The sequence below is a fragment of the Entelurus aequoreus genome, linkage group LG08 (assembly GCF_033978785.1).
Source record: "Entelurus aequoreus isolate RoL-2023_Sb linkage group LG08, RoL_Eaeq_v1.1, whole genome shotgun sequence".
NCBI lineage: Eukaryota > Metazoa > Chordata > Actinopteri > Syngnathiformes > Syngnathidae > Entelurus > Entelurus aequoreus.
This window is the reverse complement of record NC_084738.1, coordinates 7,497,865-7,517,168: the sequence shown is the minus strand read 5'-3', so window position 1 is coordinate 7,517,168 and position 19,304 is coordinate 7,497,865. Positions and strand designations below refer to the sequence as shown.

Here is a 19,304-nt window from a genome sequence, read left to right as displayed (position 1 = left end):
CATGTCAAATGTTATTACCTGCAACTTGTGGGTGCAAACAAAACTATTCCAGAGGGAGGATGATCTCAGAATTACACAAGCCCAACAACATCAACAAGAGCCTCTCATTTGGTCTGGCTAGAGATATAACTGTGGTCCCTTTGGGTTATAAAATCACTTAAAAAATGTTTTATGTTTGAACAAAGATGTCTGTAATGGGCATTTATGTGGATCTGTGATAATTAAACTATGGAGTAGCTACCTGTAGCTGGCTCGAGCAGCGTCCTGGGGGCTCTGGTGGAATTCTGATCTCATCAGGTGACATGTTTCTCACCTTCTCTGAGAAGAGAGCTGTCCAAGAGAAAGACAAAGACAAGCTGTTTAAATCCTATTCTGCCCTGTGTTGTTGCAAGTCTTTACATGCTAAGGTTAGATTAACCAAATACAGAGTGTTATAAAAGTGCAGGGAAAACAAGAGGTAAGTCACGGCTTAAAAGTGTGATTTACAAAACAAGAATTAATTAAATGATACAAAAATAACCGAGGGTCAGACAGGGTTTGATATTTCCAAGCAGTGTTTTTATTTGTTGTCCTTTATTGGAAGATGGCGGTAAAAAGGCATGCCCCTGTCAGGGAGTGGCAACTGTTTGGAGCTGGTACAGAAAAGGGAGGATCCTTTTCCCCTCCATCATTCACACTGGAACACTCGCTTGTTTTGTACCTTTTCTGACTGGAGGCTAGACATTCCTCATTGTCACACTATCTATACCCAAACCAGACACACCGCTTTCATACTCATTCAGGTGTCTGTGATACTCAGCGTGTCGCATATGTGCGTGAATATTTTAGACAAGTAAAAACTTGACTGGACATTTACTAAAGCAGCAGAGCGCATGACTTAAAGCTTAGCAAGCTGAACATGTTTTTAAGGCACACTTCGAGGAATGTCCACCATCAATCTTTCTACATTGGTTATTATAATGTGATTTGTTTTGCCAACATTTGATTAGTCTTCCCTACTACAATGATATTTCTCCCAGGGGAGGCTTGAAAGAAATTATAATTAATTATTTTCCTTCTGACACATAAAACTACATTTTCATACAAAAACTTGTTAGAGAAATTTAGCGTTGGGGAATGAAATAACCTAAAATATTGTGCATATTCACACAAATCACATGAATTAACATGTTCCAACTTGGTGCACTATTATTTAAAAGCATTATGCAATCATAAGTAAGCATTTGATTTTTGCATAGTATTAAAAAATGTGTCGTAAACAAGATGAGGGATTGGCGGATTTATTCACTATAATAACATCAGTCTCAAAAGGGAAATTTGTTATTCTGTTGAATGCATACAGCACACAAATAACCTAAATGTTTGTGGTTTTATTGAGTAGGCAGCATTCCTGTTTTATTTATGTCTAGTTGTAAATATCAATGGTCAGGACTCAGAAGTGAGTTTTGTGTTGGCTTGTGTCAAAGTATAACTTTATGGTTCTGTGTACATACAGGAGGGATGCTTCTGCATACTGATGAATGCTTTTAAACAGCCCCTATGCAGTTTACCTTGGTCTGCTGCTCATGCGTGACTATGGGCTCACATGTATCTGTACAGACTTGCCACCAACGTCTCCCCTGCTTGTCTGGAAAGTTCAGGAGGAGCAGCATCTCCCCCTGATGGTGCACCATTGAAGCTGTGCTGATGTTTTAACAGAGTTTGAGGGGGTGTCATTTGGTGGATAGCTATCTGAAGATGTGGAGCGCTTCTCTTATAGCTGAGGTGCCGATGATAGTTATGTATTTTAGCAGGGCAATGCTGCAATATCTTCTCAAAGTCATCCTATAATTGATGCCGTCCAATTATTTTCTGACTCCAGTCAGCATCACTAAAGGCTTATTAATCTGAGTAGCGGATCAGCCAGTGTTTTCACTGACAGCCCTTTGGATCTTCTGGCTTTGTTCACATTGAGCTGGGTGATATAGGAAAAAAATCCTATCACAATACCCTTCCCCCCATACATATCGATATGTACTGCGATGTCAATGTTTTAGACAAACTTTGAAATTTTAAGGCTAAAATTCGTTTTTTAGTAAACGCAGATACTTTTTTCCTCTCTTGTTTTAGTTTCTGTTTGTTGCATTTTAATGCAATCTGGTTACAATCCACCAGAGAATAATCGTAATTAGGATGTGCCACCAATTTTCCTGAAAAAGTATGTGATAGCCATTACCAATTAATGCCTTTTAATGCCGATCTCATTTATGGGTAATGTAATAATGGCTATTGTATTCATTTTAGTCCCCTGACTGACAAGCTTACAGCTAATTGTGTATCTCCACATTTAGTATAAAGCTGCTTCCTTAAGTTAATACTAATCACATCCACTACAGAAAATAAACTGCATGTTTTAATATCTTAACCATCATGATCAAGTATTAGGACTAAACATGTTACACACCGAAAACAAACAAAGACAGGCATGCTAATAGCTAAGCTAGCTAGAAACAACACAAGAACTAAATGCTTGATCAAATTATAAGGAGTCTGGTTACAGCAGAAAGTAAGCAGTGATGCAACAATATCAAACTCTCACGGTACGATATTCCATCCATCCATTTTCTACCGCTTGTATCACAGTATGATATTGTGGTATACGTCCCAAAAAAAAAAGACTTAAAAATGTAATAGTATGTAAAATGACGTGACAGGAATGTTTAGGATGAACACACTTGCTGTAATTGAAAACAAACATAATGCTAAATGTTGTAATCATACTACAAACATGTATTTTTAAGTGCAATCCACTGTTTCAAGTGAATCAAAATAAAAACTTAGTCGAGTGCCAACAACAATGTTCACTTAAGTGTCTTTCAACTTTTACTTTCTCACAAACAGTGTTTATATCAGTCTGGAATAGGGTTGGGCGATATATCGATATACTCGATATATCGCGGGTTCATATAGAAAATGACTATATCGTGATATTCAAGTATATGTTCTTACGCAGTTGCTTTTAGCTGTGGGCATTACACTACAGGCTTTTTTCACTCTTTCTTGTCTCTCTTTCTCACAGACAGCAAGCGCACTTTCTTACATACGCACATACGTATACGCCCTCTCGGAGCAGAGTTAGCAGCATGGGTAACGTTAGCTGTGGTGCGAGTGGTAATACGAAAGAAAGAAGGTGCGAATCTGGTAACAAATGAAGGAAGCATTAATTCCCAAGAAAAACATTTTGTTTCTGGCGGTGGTTTGGCTTCAAGTGGGAATATGTCGAACAGACAATCGTAATTTGTCAAGTGTGGGGCAAAAGCGTTGCTACAAAAAGTTGCATTACTGCTAATTTGTAGCATCATTTGAAATGTCACCCGCTAGAGAATGAAGAGTGCTTACTCCGCATGTCAACATCTCCGTTCGGTGCCACACCAACAAAATGCAGAGGAAACCATTTCCACATCAACACCGTATGAAAAAAATAGTGAACAACAGAAGGAGATTACGTCCACAGTAACCTACCAAATAGCGATCTGATTTCCTATTATGCAGCTAATTTTTATTTGACAGTCATTGAAATATCTTGTGTGACATCATGCACAAAAGTGCACTTTATTTGTTTTAAACTATTGTAGTGGCGTTCTGTACAAAAAGTGCACTTTAATTTAGTGTTGTTTTGATATGTCATCTTAGAGACATCATGCACAAAAGTGCACTCATAGCTTGTTTAAAAATGTCTCTGACAATCTTGCACTTTCTGTTTTGAAATTACATGAATGTTTGTGCAACTGCTTAATAACAGTTTAATAAATACAGTTTTGCTAAATTGACTTAGTTGTGATTTCCCTCTGTGCATGACAGTTTAAAATTAGCATATATTAATGCAGTATGAACAATAATGTTTTAATGTAGACACATAGAATCGTCATACTGGTGTGATTATATGCATCAAGTGTTAATTCAAGGCTAAGGCAAAATATCGAGATATATATTGTGTATCGTGACATGGCCTAAAAATATTCAGATATTTAAAAAAAGCCATACCGCCCAGCCCTAGTCTGGAATATGCTGTTTCTAAGAAAAGTTAACTAACAATTTAACTTTTAATAATGTAAATACCTCACAAACTGATGTTTGAGTTCGATGGCTAAAAATATGTTTTCTGGGTGACGGTTTATGAGGTGGTGATATGTCCAAGGTGTCCCAGCCTCCCGCCCGAGTGCAGCTGGATAGGCTTCAGCCCCCCCGCGACATCAAGAGAGACAAGCGTTGGAAAATAGATGAATGGATTGAATATTCATCAAGACGTTTTCCAGTTTACTTATTCCGCCATGTACAGTTTTTTGGTGAGTTCCGTCCGTGCGCTGCGACGTGACGGGCTGGCTCTGTGTCACCTTAGAAACGCTCGAGACGAAAGTGCTGCGCTTTGCTTTGCAGAACGCAGAATTTCTTACCTCCGCCAAAGAGGTAATGTTTTTGCTATGGGTTTGTCAGTCTGGTTGTTACAAACATAACTCAAAAAGTTCTGGACAGATTTGATCTCACATCCCTATGTCGCATCCTGTTTACATTCTCTACACACCGGCGTGGCCATTTTGAAGAGCTTCGAGGCTAGCAGCACTTCTGACGAGTTAATTTCCACAATTGTCGTATACCTTGCGCCGATCAGAACTGTGTGAGCTGTGTCTAAGAGATCACTGTGATCAAAAAACGCTTAATATGAGTCCAAACTCTCAGTCTTGCAGTTTAAGCTTGCTGTAATGTTTGGATAAAAAAAGAGAGATTCTTGAACAATTACCCCGTTGTTATGTTGGTTTGAGAGAGAGAGAGAGAGAGAGAGAGAGACACGCACGCATGCACGAGTGCAATTTTTTACTAGAAGTAGGGCCTTTTGTCGAGGCCAGAACCAATTATTCATGTTTACATTGATTCTAATGAGGAACTCTGCTCCACTATACAAATGATGCAACTTTTCGGTTGGAGAACGACATTGACGACTCAATTAAGTTCGTAGATCATCATAGATCATTAAGATCGCATGATCATCATAGCGCCGATCACGGCTGCCTTGGTGCTATCGTGCGCTCTGTTTTGTTTGTTTTTGTGCGTAAATTGTGTGTCCGCGTGCTCTTACACCCGCGAAGAGCTACTTAACATCAGATCACTCACCCCTACAGACTTATTACCGGTCATTTTAGCGTCAGCTGCGGATTTGATCCATTCTTTGATCAAAAGAGGGAAACCGCACCGAAGAGGAAAGAGAGCGGGAGCCCTCGTCTGTCTACGAAGACGAGGATTACACACGCCCTTATCTGGCATCTTTCTCTCTAACGTCCGCTCACTTCCCAACAAGATAGACAAGCTTGCGTTGCTGATGAGAAGAAACAAGGACTTTTCCTCATCTAGTGTTTTGTGCTTCACGGAAACGTGGCTGAGCGCGAGTGTACCGCACAGCGCGGTTCAACTGGAGGGCTTTCATCTTCTCCGCGCGGACCAAGACCCGGGGCTCTCCGGCAAAACAAGAGGCGGTGGAGTCTGCTTCTTCATCAACAGCAACTGGTGTACAGACGTGACGGTGATAACCCAACACTGCTCTCCTCCTCTGGAATATATTTTCATTCACTGTAAGCCCTTTTACTCACCGCTTGAGATCGTTTCATTCATACTGGTGGTTGCCTACATACCGCCCAGTGCGGATGTGCATGATGCTCAGCGCACGCTTGCAGGCCAGATCTTACATGTGGAACGGTCTTTTCCGGATTCTCTTGTTATCGTGCTTGGTGACTTTAACAAGGGAAATTTGAGCCAGGAATTACCCAAGTATAGGCAGTTTATTAAATGCCCGACCAGAGAGGAGAACACTTTGGATCACTGTTACACTACAATAAGTAAGGCATACCATGCAGTCCCGCGCGCTGCTATCGGACTCACTTGATGGTGCACTTAATCCCTTCACACAGACAGAGACTGAAACTGGCTAAACCTGTTATGAAGACCATTAAGAAGTACACCGCTGAGGCTGTGGGGGAGCTGCGCGCATGTTTGGAGACGACAGACTGGGAGGAAATTGGAGCGGCCACGGACAATCTGGACGAGTATACGGACACTGTGATCTCATACATACAGTTCAATGAGGCGCGAATCATTCCAACGGCTTGTAATAACAACGATAAGCCCTGGTTCACACTCAAGCTCCGACAGCTGCGCAAGAAGTAGGAGGCTGCGTGGAGGAGCGGGGACCGGAGTACCTACAGAGAAGCGAAGTACCACTTCAACAGGGAAGTGGAGAAAGCTAAATCTGTGTACTCTAACAGTCTACAGGAACAGTTCAGCTCCAATGACTCTGCAGCCGTGTGGAGAGGGCTAAGGGCCCTTACGAACTATAAGCCCAAACCCCCCCAGGCTGAATGACCGGACTCTCGCTCAGGGCCTCAACACTGTCGTCACGAACGGCCTTCAGCTCATCAAAGCTCTGCTCCCCCCACCATCCCCCTACCCACCAACGCCAGCACTTCATTAAAGGATATAAAGGACTCCTAGAACATCACAGGACTTCATCAAAGGCCCTCTCCATCCGAGATGAGGATGTACGCCGGCAGTTCTTGAAGCTGAACACGCGGAAGGCCCCCGGGGCCGGGTGGTGTCTCCCCCTCCACCCTGAGACACTGCGCGGATCAGCTGGTTCCTGTCTTCACTGACATTTTTAACACCTCTCTGGAGCTATGCCGCGTGCCGTCCTGCTTCAAGAGCTCCACCATCGTCCCTGTCCCCAAGAAACCATGGATCACAGGACTTAATGACTACAGGCCGGTGGCGTTGACGTCTGTGGTCATGAAGTCCTTTGAGCGCTTGGTCCTGCCACACCTCAAGGACATCACCACTCCCCTCCAGGACCCACTGCAGTTCGCCTACAGAGCCAACAGGTCTGTGGATGATGCAGTGAACCTGGCCCTCCACTTCATCCTGGAGCATCTGGACTCCCCAGGAACCTACGCCAGGATCCTGTTTGTGGACTTCAGCTATGCCTTCAACACCATCCTCCCTTGACTGCTACGAGACAAGCTCTACCAGCTCAGCGTGCCGGACACCCTCTGCAGTTGTAACAATGTCTTCCTGTCGGACCGAAGACAGCACGTGCGGCTGGGGAAGATTGTCTCAGACAGTCGTACCATGAACACTGGTACTCCTCAGGGCTGTTTACTTTCCCCCTGGCTCTTCTCCCTGTATACAAACTGCTGCACCTCCAATCACCAGTCCGTAAAGCTGCTCAAGTTTGAGGACGACACTACCCTCATCTGGCTCATCTCGGATGGCGACGAGTCCGCCTACAGAAGAGAGGTGGACCGGCTGGCGTCCTGGTGCAGCCTCAACAACCTGGAGTTGAACGCCCAGAAAACAGTGGAGATGATCATGGACTTCAGGAAAGTCACAGCCCCACCATCCCCCCTCACCCTGATTGACTCTCCCACCCCCGTCTCCATTGTGGACTCCTTCCGTTTCTTGGGCACCATCATCACCCAGGACCTCAAATGGGAGCCGACCATCAGCTTCCTCATCAAGAAGGCCCAGCAGAGGATGTACTTCCTGCGGCAGCTGAGGAAACTTAAGGTGCCGACCGAGATGATGGTGCAGTTTACTCAGCCATCATCGAGTCCATCCTCACCTCCTCCATCACCGTGTGGTTCCCCGGCGCCACAGTCCGGGATAAGCATTGACTGCAGCGCATCGTACGTGCTGCTGAGAAGGTTATTGGCTGCAAGCTTCCATCCCTCCAGGACCTGTTCTTCTCCAGGACCAGGAGGCATGTGGGTCGGATCACAGCTGACTCTTCTCACCCTGGACACAAACTATTCTCCCCTTTCCCCTCAGGCAGGAGACTACGGTCCATCCAGACCCACACCTCTCTCCACCTGAACAGTTTTTTCCCCTCGGCCATCAGGCACATGAACAATAACCAGATCTGATAGCTCAGTTACAGCTCATTTTATTACTTATTCTGTGTTATGTGTTTTATGTTGCACGATTGCACCAGGAAAAATTCCTAGTTTGTGAACCCATTCTCAAACAATGGCAATAAAAACTATTCTGATTCTGAGATCGAGCTTTCACTGTATGTGATCGATACTACTATGATAGGATTGCTATTTTTATTTTCTCAAAATAATTACCGTATTTTTCGGACTTTAAGTCGCAGTTTGGCCGGGGGTGCGACTTATACTCAGGAGCGACTTATGTGTGAAATTATTAACACATTACCGTAAAATATGAAATAATATTATTTAGCTCATTCACGTAAGAGACTAGACGTATAAGATTTCATCATATTTAGCGATTAGGAGTAACAGCTTGTTTGTTAAACGTATAGCATGTTCTATATGTTATGGTTATTTGAATGACTCTTACTATAATATGTTACGTTAACATACCAGGCACGTTCTCAGTTTATACATCATATAACGTACACTTATTCAGCCTGTTGTTCACTATTCTTTATTTATTTTAAATTGCCTTTCAAATGTCTATTCTTGGTGTTGGGTTTTATCAAATAAATTTCCCCAAAAATGTGACTTATCCTCCAGTGCGACTTATATATGTTTTTTTTCCTTCTTTATTATGCATTTTCGGCCGGTGCGACTTATACTCCGGAGCGACTTATCTCCGAAAAATACGGTAGTTGTATTTTTTTTGTTAAAGACATGCACTTGGGGATAGGTTGATTAGCAACACTAAAATTGGCCCTGGTGTGTGAATGTGAGTGTGAATGTTGTCTGTCTATCTGTGTTGGCCCTGCGATGAGGTGGCGACTTGTCCAGGGTGTACCCCGCCTTCCGCCAAATGCAGCTGAGATAGGCTCCAGCACCCCCCGCGACCCCAAAAGGGACAAGCGATAGAAAATGGATGGATGTTTAGAAATTCAAAGAAAAAGCCCCGTGGTTTTGAGATCTTGTTTGGGTGAGCATGTGTGAAGCTCTGCTGAACCTTGTACATCGTCTTTTTAAGAGGTATACAGTGTTGACAATAAAACATTTAATACAATGTGTAAAAATAAAAAACTGCATATACGGTCAAAGGCAATTTCACATTGTAGCAGCAACAGATAAAGCTTTGTGAAAGGTGGCTAGATAAAAGCAAGACTACCTCTGTTCGACAGAATAACAAATCAAACTCCTGGAAGTGAAAATCAACTGATGCAAGAAAAATGTGTGTGTGTGTGAAAAGTTTTAATATGGAAGCTGCACAATCAGGAAGTACACAGAGCGTTATTAACAAGCCTACAAAAAAGCAGATAATTTGTTTCACAACTACCATCTGTTCTGCTGGATACAGACAAAGTCACAATCTGTGCTGTGCGGGTCTCTTTGGACAGCGGCACAATGCGTGTCCCTTTAAAGAGCAGACAAAGAGCTGTCTTCAGCTCGCTGACAGGAGGCGCACTGTGGCATTTACTGTCAGACACCACAGAGGAGCCAAGCGCTGCTGCCGGAATGTCAAGTGTCCAGTTATGAGTCACGCTCAATCCCCCACATAACACCGGTGGGTGATGGGGGATGTCGAGAACTAAAAATTAAAGCATTTCCTCTCCTCAAGGATTCTACTGAAACTGATAAGCTAGTCAAGAGGAGGGGCCATTGGCTTTTATGCCATTATGCATTTTAATGATTACTACATTAGTCAGCTCTTGAGTCTTTTGGCTGGCAGTGAGGTGAAAGGCAAACGCTGCAATTAATGACAGCCTGCAGCTACAGGCCAGAGTAAACAAATTGCTGAGTCGGCACGCTGTGTGCTCATTGTGAGGTGTACAAAACACCACTCCTTGTATCACTCATTTCCTGCTTGATATCTCACACACCTGCATGGTGTGTGTGTGCACAATGATTAACTCACCAAGAACTGCCAGCTCCTGAGTTAGAGCATCAAGGCCCATCTTTCAGTCAAAGGGCGAACAAAGCACCATTTATAACTCATGCGAGTCGAGTTAGTCTTTTACAAATCGACTGCTGCCAAATGTCACTGAAACAATGAAAATTGTTAGATTTTTTTTACTCTGTTACTAAAAACACGACCATTTAATCTTTTTATAGGGGCAAATGTAGATGTTCCCCCCTAAATTTCTTACTTAAGCCACATTTGAAATGCATTTCCTATCAGACATCGGTTACAGGGACAAACTGTTGCTGCCAAAATGGTAAATGACATTTTTACATTCATAGCTGTTTTCATTGAAAAAAAAAGATTTAACCCTGTATAATACAAACAATTACTTACCCTAAATTTATGTGTGAGGAATGTGTAAAATGAAATCTACTATACTATATACCGTGAAATTTAAAACCTGCTCACTTTCTGGTTAACATGTCATTTTTCTTGTATTAGTGTTGTCTTATTCTCATTTTGCGATATTGTATTGAGTAACCAGAACAGACATTTGCACCGCTTTCGCCACTTGCAGTTCTATGGTTATAGTCACAAAACAGCCGAAGTTACAATTAATTTGTTTGTTTCTTACTGAGCTTAAGTTTTAAAATATTTGTTCAAGACTCAGATAACGACATTAAATGTCTGAAATGTTGTGCTCTAAGGGACAATTATTTGCAGATAAGGATTATAATAGTAAATGTGTAGAAAAGGTTACATGGTAATGTAAAATTTAATATTCAGTATATATAAAAAATATGCTTGAGTTTTCCGAACTACGTTTTGGATACATCTACAGATGCATTATTATGAGTGATTGAAGTGTGATAGAAATGTGTGTGTTTACACTTACCAACAAGCTCATTTGGGTCCTTTGTTTCTACTTCTGCAACCTATAATACAGAGAGACAAAAAGTAGACAAACGTTTAATTTCATTAAGTCTCCACTGGACAGGATAATGTAAAATTGTAGAAGGAAGGCTGAAAGTTAAACAAGCAAGTCTTTCCTGCTAATTAAAAACAGGATACACACAGGATAGATGCTTAAAAATACTAGTAAACCAGAGGGAAAAAGATAAGCACTTTTGAGTGAAAACTTTGGTTTTGCAAAAGGTGCGACCTTGGACAGCCTCTAAAGTATGCAGCATGCTGTGCCAGCATTGACTGCATAACATAGGTTGGGCACAAAGAAACAGTGTGGTTATTCATGGGCATCACGGTATCACCTAGCAACTGCACTGGTACATCAAAGTATTGTCCACACAGTGGCCGAATCACACAGCAACAGCCCTGCAGGAGTGTAACAAATAGCATGTAGACACAACAGACCTGCAGGCAGAGATTAAACCAATAAACTAAACGGTACCTGACGTACAGAAAAATATATAACTTTTATGTCACTGATGCTTGTCTGTTTTTTCCTGTTTGGTCTACCGTCACAGGTTGCAGCAAGCTAGAGCACTGCAGGTCTGGAGCAGCACTTTGTGGTCAATAAATAGACATGGTACAAATGGTAGAATTTTTCAAAGTACCGAAAGAACCAACAACACTAAGAGAACTATATAGTACATTATATAGAAATAATACCTTTTCTTGAATGTGCTAATCACAATGAAACAAAACACTATAATGATAGACGGATTTTCACCTTAAAACGTCAAAATATTTTTGCTATCTTTGAAGAAAAGGATAATGCATAAATATATGTTCTTAAATGGTCAGCCGAGACTTTCATTGATCCCTAAATTAAGACTTTAACCAAAGCACAACCAAGTCATTGGATGATTCATTGTATTATTGAAACTCAGTTTATCTTATTCTATAATATATTTTATTTTAAACTATACACACCTTATTTTAGATGATCTAAAATGGCAACACTAAATTGGCCCTACTGTGTGAATGTGAGTATGAATGTTTGTCTATCTGTGTTGGCCCTGCGATGAGGTGGCGACTTGTCCAGGGTGTACTCCGCCTTCCGCCCGAGTGCAGCTGAGAAAGGCTACAGCACCTCCCGCGACCCCGAAAAGGGACAAGTGGTAGAAAATAGATGGAGGGATGATTACCCTGTGCAAGACATCACATTGTGAAACGTGTCAACTGTCCTTACTATAGCAGTAAGATGCACTGCAAAATGAACTGGATTTCAGTGGAAATACATTTTTGTTAAAGTAAACCTTTTTATAAACATTTAAACAACACAATTCTAAATGTAGTTTGTTTATAGCGAAGTCAGAAATTAATTTCTCAAAGTGTCAAATGAATGGAATAAATTGTCTTCTATTATACACACATGCACTTTAAACTTTTAGGAATTACCCTAAAACTAACTAGACCAGGGGTGTCAAACGTACAGCCTGCGGGCCGGATCAGGCCGGCAAACAGTTTTTATCTGGCCTGCAATTGAATTTGCTGAGTATAAAAACGAAATGTAATTTTGAATGAAAGAAACTGCTGTTCTAAATGTGTCCACTAGATGTCGAAATAGCAAATATTTTGTATTTCCTTTGTAGAGTGTGGCGTTGAGGGGATCCTGTTTGGTGGTTGCAGGATTAGGTCTCTGCTTTTTGCAGATGATGTGGTCCTGATGGCTTCATCTGGCCAGGATCTTCAGCTCTCACTGGATCGGTTCGCAGCCGAGTGTGAAGCGACTGGGATGAGAATCAGAACCTCTAAGTCTGAGTCCATGGTTCTCGCCCGGAAAAGGGTGGAGTGCCATCTCCGGGTTGGGGAGGAGACCCTGCCCCAAGTGGAGGAGTTCAAGTACCTCGGAGTCTTGTTCACAAGTGAGGGAAGAGTGGATCGTGAGATCGACAGGCGGATCGGTGCGGCGTCTTCAGTAATGCGGACGCTGTATCGATCCGTTGTGGTGAAGAAGGAGCTGAGCCGGAAGGCAAAGCTCTCAATTTACCGGGCGATCTCCGTTCCCATCCTCACCTATGGTCATGAGCTTTGGGTTATGACCGAAAGGACAAGATCACGGTTACAAGCGGCCGAAATGAGTTTCCTCCGCCGGGTGGCGGGGCTCTCCCTTAGAGATAGGGTGAGAAGCTCTGCCATCCGGGAGGAGCTCAAAGTAAAGCCGCTGCTCCTCCACATCGAGAGGAGCCAGATGAGTTGGTTCGGGCATCTGGTCAGGATGCCACCCGAACGCCTCCCTAGGGAGGTGTTTAGGGCACGTCCGACCGGTAGTAGGCCACAGGGAAGACCCAGGACACTTTGGGAAGACTATGTCTCCCGGCTGGCCTGGGAACGCCTCGGGATCCCCCGGGAAGAGCTGGACGAAGTGGCTGGGGAGAGGAAAGTCTGGGCTTCCCTGCTTAGGCTGCTGCCCCCGCGACCCGACCTCAGATAAGCGGAAGAAGATGGATGGATTGATGGATAGCTGCTACATGCTAACTAGTTAGCATGTAGCAGCTGGGCTGACCACATTAGGTCAGCCCAGAGCCTGGGGGTCTTCAAAACCCTCCTTAAGACCTACCTCTTCTCGCTGGCCTTTGACCCGAGCTGAGTCCGCCCACTAGGCCACCATTTCTAGTCCCCCACCCCCACCCCTTCGCTTTAGTTGTATTTTTCAATTTGTCGCACTTTTATTATTATTTTTTTTTATTCTGCAAATTTTTAAACTTTTTATTCGACCCCTTTTACCGTATTGCATTTGCACTATCTTGTTTAGCACATTCATTGTTTATGTTCTTTGTTTGTATTTTGTTTTGCTTAGTTTTTTGTTTTTTGTTTGCTCCATGCTTTTTTTAACCTGTAAAGCACTTTGGTTCAATCTAAAAAGTTGTTGAAAACGTGCTATATAAATAAAGTTGACTTGACTTGACTTGACTAGTTGCGATGTTAGCTGGCCAGCGGCCCACCTCACTGCACAAACAGTCAAAGACACTTAATGAGGACAAGATAATTCGCCTCCTTCTGTTCATTCCACTATGGTACAAACACACGTAGCCGCTGAAAGCAACGAAAAGCGTGAATGTTCTTAAAGCATGCATATGGCGATTTATCAACGCTGGAAAACTTGCCAACTTTAATTTTCATTTATCATCAGTTAATTGACTTATCAAATATCAGCCCAGGCCTATATGGAAGCGCTAAAACCTACTAGGTAAATGACACCGCCCACAAAACTGTGCATCCTGAAGAGACAGTCAGAAAGCAGCTAAACGATGGACTGTAAAACATTATCTATGCAACATTTTAACCAAATAACTACCATTACATGTTATGTAGACCTGACCATACAAAAGTGTATAAAATGTTAAAAAAAATCATAATATGACCCCTTCAATGCTCCTTATAATCCTACGTGCCCTATTGTCCGAAAATTATGGTACTTTGTATATAATTTCCACAGGCTTTTATTTTTATTCACAATGTTATGATACTGCAAATTTTATGTAATTTGCCATTTTTAATTTGGATCCCAGGAAGACTAGAAACTGCTAGAGCGCAGGTTAATGGGGAATGGATGCAAACAAATGTAAAAATGCCTGATCGAAAATCACCACATTGTAGAAATGCATTTGCTGTTTTAAGTCAATTTTGTTCCGTCAAAATGGTATTTGTTAAACATTTGTACAAGTTTAAAATGAAAGTGATGCTAATTTTTGTTAGCCTATCATTGGGGTCGTCAGCTGTACTGTATGCTAGCATTAAACTAGCGGCATACCAGCCAACCATTATCATGTATGGTATAAGTGCTTTTTTCCAGTTTATGCTGTCAATTTAACATGATTCCTGCGTGTAAGTAAACTTCATATGTATAGTAATGTACTTTCATTTGTGCTTAGTTTTACAGTAACTTCATTGTGGCGACTATCAAACAACTTCAGGAAAACAAGTAGGGCGTTTTTTTTATCTCTAAATTAAAGGACTGTTTACATGTCCGCCAAACTAAAATGCAACACTCAGAGATTCCAAAATAATACTGGTAATTAAACCAGGGGTGTAGAAAGTGCACCCTGTGTTACATCAGGGCTCGTACTTAACCGCGGCACCAGCATCTGCGGCAAGAACATGCCATGACCGCTCTTGACTTTTTACTTGTTAATGGACTAGGGATGTGACAATAAACAGTATAATGATAATTTGCGATAAAATTCCAGACGGTTAGTAATACCGTCTAATTTTTTAATTACGGAAAAACTGTCATTTATTCATGCATTTTAGGCAACACGAAGTCAGGCGCATGCGCACTAGGGTTGTTTGGCTTGATAATCATGGCAGACTAACTTTACGGACTTTGCTCCGGAGATTTCCCCTCGGAGTAAACGGAGCCAAGCGCTTGGCTTAACGTCATTTTCCTTCGCTTCCCGACGTGCGCTTAACAGCGCACTGCTGTATTTAGATGGAAACAGGTGTAGACAATACTGAAGACAGACGCACTTGTCCCCGCACTAAAAGTGTACAGCGAAGGAGAAAAACTATTTGATGTTGCTTTTATTTTCTCAATACAGCGTCCTTCCGCTGCTGTGACAGAGTTAATGAGGTGAGGAAACATGCAGCAGGCGATATGTTGTGAACGTTGTCACAACTTGTTTATAAAGTCTTTAGTTTGTTTACTGGGATGTCCTTTATTGAACTGCCTATCTCAGCTACATTCGGGCGGAAGGCGGGTACACCCTGGACAAGTCGCCAGCTCATCGCAGGGCCAACACAGATAGACAGACAACATTTACACTCACATTCATACACTAGGGCCAATTTAGTGTTGCCAATCAACCTATTCTCAGGTGCATGTCTTTGGAGGTGGGAGGAAGCCAGAGTACCCGGAGCAAACCCACGCAGGCACGGGGAGAACATGCAAACTCCACACAGAAAGATCCTGAGCCCAGGATTGAACCCAGGACCTTCGTATTGTAAGGCACACGCACTAACCCCTGTGCCACCCAAAAACTAATATGTGTATTTAGATCTATGGATAACGTTTATCTATAGCCTCTTTATTAGACATTATAAATTACATGATGGTATTACGTTCACACCCCTACACTGCTTTACCTAACAATCACTAATCATGATTTCAATATTGATAACAATAATGTTAATTATTACTTTTGCCATAATATAATTGGCAGCTCTCAGATATCATACATGAACACTATTTTTATCTATATGGACAAAAAAAGCAGTTACATCTTATGGCCATCAGGTGCCATTTTTCAAATTGTGTATATATATACCGGGTATACATACACATACTGTATATAGGCACAGCGCACACACACGCAAACTTGCCTTGGTGCCCTAAAATATGAACCCTCCTTTAAAGCAAAACTTGCCTTGACATTAAAAAGTCAAACTTCGAGGCCTGTTACATTGTAGTAATACAATAAGCAGCCACAATTGAAAAACAAAGGAAAGAAAATATATGTTGATTAGGGCTGCAACAACTAATCGATTAAATCGATTAAAATCGATTATAAAATTAGTTGGCAATTAATTTAGTCATCGATTCGTTGGATCTATGCTATGCGCATGCGCTGAGGCTAGGGTTTTGTTTTTGTTTTTTTTTAAATAAACCTTTATTTATAAACTGCAACGTTTACAAACAGCTGAAAAACAATAATCAAAATAAGTACAAAAACAGTACAAAACAGCGCCAGTGGGGCGCTGAGGCTACGTCTCATGAGGTGGCAGTAAGCCAGCCAATGATGTGTCATGTGCAGCTCACGTGACGACAAGGAGATTTTTTTTTAAGGAAGCGAAGCAGCAACTGTTGTGTATTAACTTTCAGAGTGTTAGGAACTTCTTGGAGAGTGCATTTTCTGTGTTGTTTTGAGTGGCAACAGGCATTCATGAGTTCAGTTTTGTGAGTAACGTTAACGTTATCCCTTTGTTGCAACGCGGGGCTGATAACGTGTCTCCGGCACATTTGACTCCGTTTTGAGAGAGAAAACGCACAGTTACCAATTTCGAAATAAACGTAACGGACAGAAATATCTCAGGTTCGTTTCATAACGGATCAATGTAGCCGGGCCCGATAAAGCTATATATTTAGATTTGAGTGACGCTTTAGTATAACTAAACATTATGAAGGTGCTGGAATATTTCATGCTATTATTCAGAGGCAGCCTAAAATGAATCCTTTATTATTCACAACAGAAACGTGTAAAATATCTGATCTGATGAGTTACATTTCTGTGTTATTATTGGTGTATGCTGCATCCCCAATGTCCATTTATTTCATTTCATTCAGCATCCAACATTGCAGAATGGTTGGAATAGGTAGTAGCCAGGTTTGAAATTCCCCCAAGCAAAATTATTGCTATTGTGCATGACAATGGTGCACTTTATAAAAAAAAGACATTTTTGCAACATTTCCTTGTTTTATTTGGCAAGTTGAAAGAACATGGTGCCAGTATGCTGTTTTTTTCCAATAAAATACTGGAAAGGATAGAAATGTAGTTTGTCTTTTTTATCCGATTATTAAACGATTAATCGAAGTAATAATCGACAGATTAATCGATTATCAAATTAGTTGTTAGTTGCAGCCCTAATTTTGATACTACCACAGACTTGTCTTTTGGAAACACTTTGACCCAAAGTGCCATTAATGAATGTAGGTTTAAGTTAACATGTAACACAAAATCCAAAGCTCCAATCAAGCATTAGCAGATTTAGGGCTTTAGCAACATTTACACAATGCTCTACTTCTGACAATCAATCTTGACTATTGTTTGTGACCTAATCACTTAAAGTAAGCCGAAACTAACACACCAAAACACCACAACTAATGAATTAAAACTAATCTACAAATTTAAACTTGAAGTAAATACTTACACTACTTACAATAAGTTTGGGATATTTGGCTTTCTGGTGGAAAGTCGGGATAAAGATAAAATACATTATAGCCTTTTCAGGTGAACATAATTTTGTCCTTCTCCAAACAATTGAATATTCCCTTACTTTTCGCACAACTTGCTGTTCTCAAACAAGGATCTCAATGGTAAAATCCTCAACAGTTGACTTGTTTTAAAAAAACTTTAACAGTAAGGCATACAACGTCTTGGTCTTATTATGTCAACAGCATGATGAAGAGAACTGGTTAACATACAAATTCTAATTGAACCAGGGAACACATTGGTTCAAGAATCACACAATGGTAGGGGTGTAACGGTACACAAACATTTCGGTTCGGTATGTACCTCGGTTTAGAGGTCACGGTTCGGTTCATTTGGCATACTTGCCAACCTTGAGACCTCCAATATCGGGAGGTGGGTGGGGGGGCGTGGTTGGGGCGTGGTTAAGAGGAGAGTATATTTACAGCTAGAATTCACCAAATCAAGTATTTCATATATATATATAAAATATATATATATATATATATATATATATATATATATATATATATATATATATATATATATATATATATATATATATATATATATATATATATATGTATGAAATACTTGACTTTCAGTGAATTCTAGCTATATATTTTATTTTTTTATTTTTTTTATTTTATTATACATATAAATAAAACACATACTTGAATTTCAGTGTTCTGCAGGCTATCCAGTACGTGGCAGTATTGTCCTGTTTAAGAGTGTCACAACATTGCTGTTTACGGCAGACAAACTGCTTTACGGTAGACTAAACGTGACTGCTGTTGTTGTGTGTTCTTACCGCGCTGGGAGGACGTTAATGAAACTGCCTAACAATAAACCCACATAAGAAACCAAGAACTCTCTCTCCTTGTTGTGCACTCTACTCTCTAAAAGCCGTAGATGTTATGACGTCATTGGGCAGGCAAGCTGCTGGGAAAGCGGACGTGAGAACGGCTGTCCCCACTCAGGTCCGCATTGAGCTGGAGGGGGCGTGGCCTCCAGCTCCGGCTGAATACCGGGAGTTTGTCGGGAGAAAATCTCTGCCGGGAGGTTGTCGGGAGAGGCGCTGAATACCGGGATTCTCCCGCTAAAAACGGGAGGGTTGGCAGGTATGCATTTTGGGTACAGTAAGAAAACAACAAAATATAAATTTTTGGGTTATTTATTTACCAAATTTGCAAAATCTTCCACCAAAAATATTTTTCTTAGTGGAATATTTGATGTGAAGTAATCGGAACCTTGGATAGGTCAATAATTCATAATAACATTGATTTTGATTCAATATTATGTTTTGAGCAATGACAGTTTGAAAGAAAAAAAAACAGCTTTGTTTTATTAGTCAACATTGCAACTTTCTCTAAATTACATTTAACCTTTAAGCTTTTTTAGTTCACTTTTGTTGTTTTTGTTTATTTTAATAGTATTTTTAGAATGTGCTGTGGGCCTTTAAAACATTAGCTGTGGGCCGCAAATGGCCTCCGGGGCACACTTTTGACACCCCTGCTATAGATAATAAAAAATTAAATCTGATAAATCTATGGTTAAAAAGCAGATCCTGGCGGCGCATGCGCG

At 41.2% G+C, this 19,304-nt stretch overlaps 1 protein-coding gene across 1 annotated transcript in view; it reads right to left on the bottom strand.

Annotated features, from left to right (window-relative positions):
* Nucleotides 1-19,304, bottom strand: part of LOC133655426 (vesicular glutamate transporter 1-like) — a 69,333-nt gene that overhangs the window by 37,176 nt on the left and 12,853 nt on the right. Inside the window, exons 4-5 of the mRNA XM_062055595.1 lie at nucleotides 10,748-10,787; nucleotides 242-330 (exon numbers count right to left, since the gene is read on the bottom strand). Of these exons, the coding sequence (XP_061911579.1) occupies nucleotides 242-330; nucleotides 10,748-10,787 (129 nt within the window). The remainder of the gene's footprint in view (nucleotides 1-241; nucleotides 331-10,747; nucleotides 10,788-19,304) is intronic.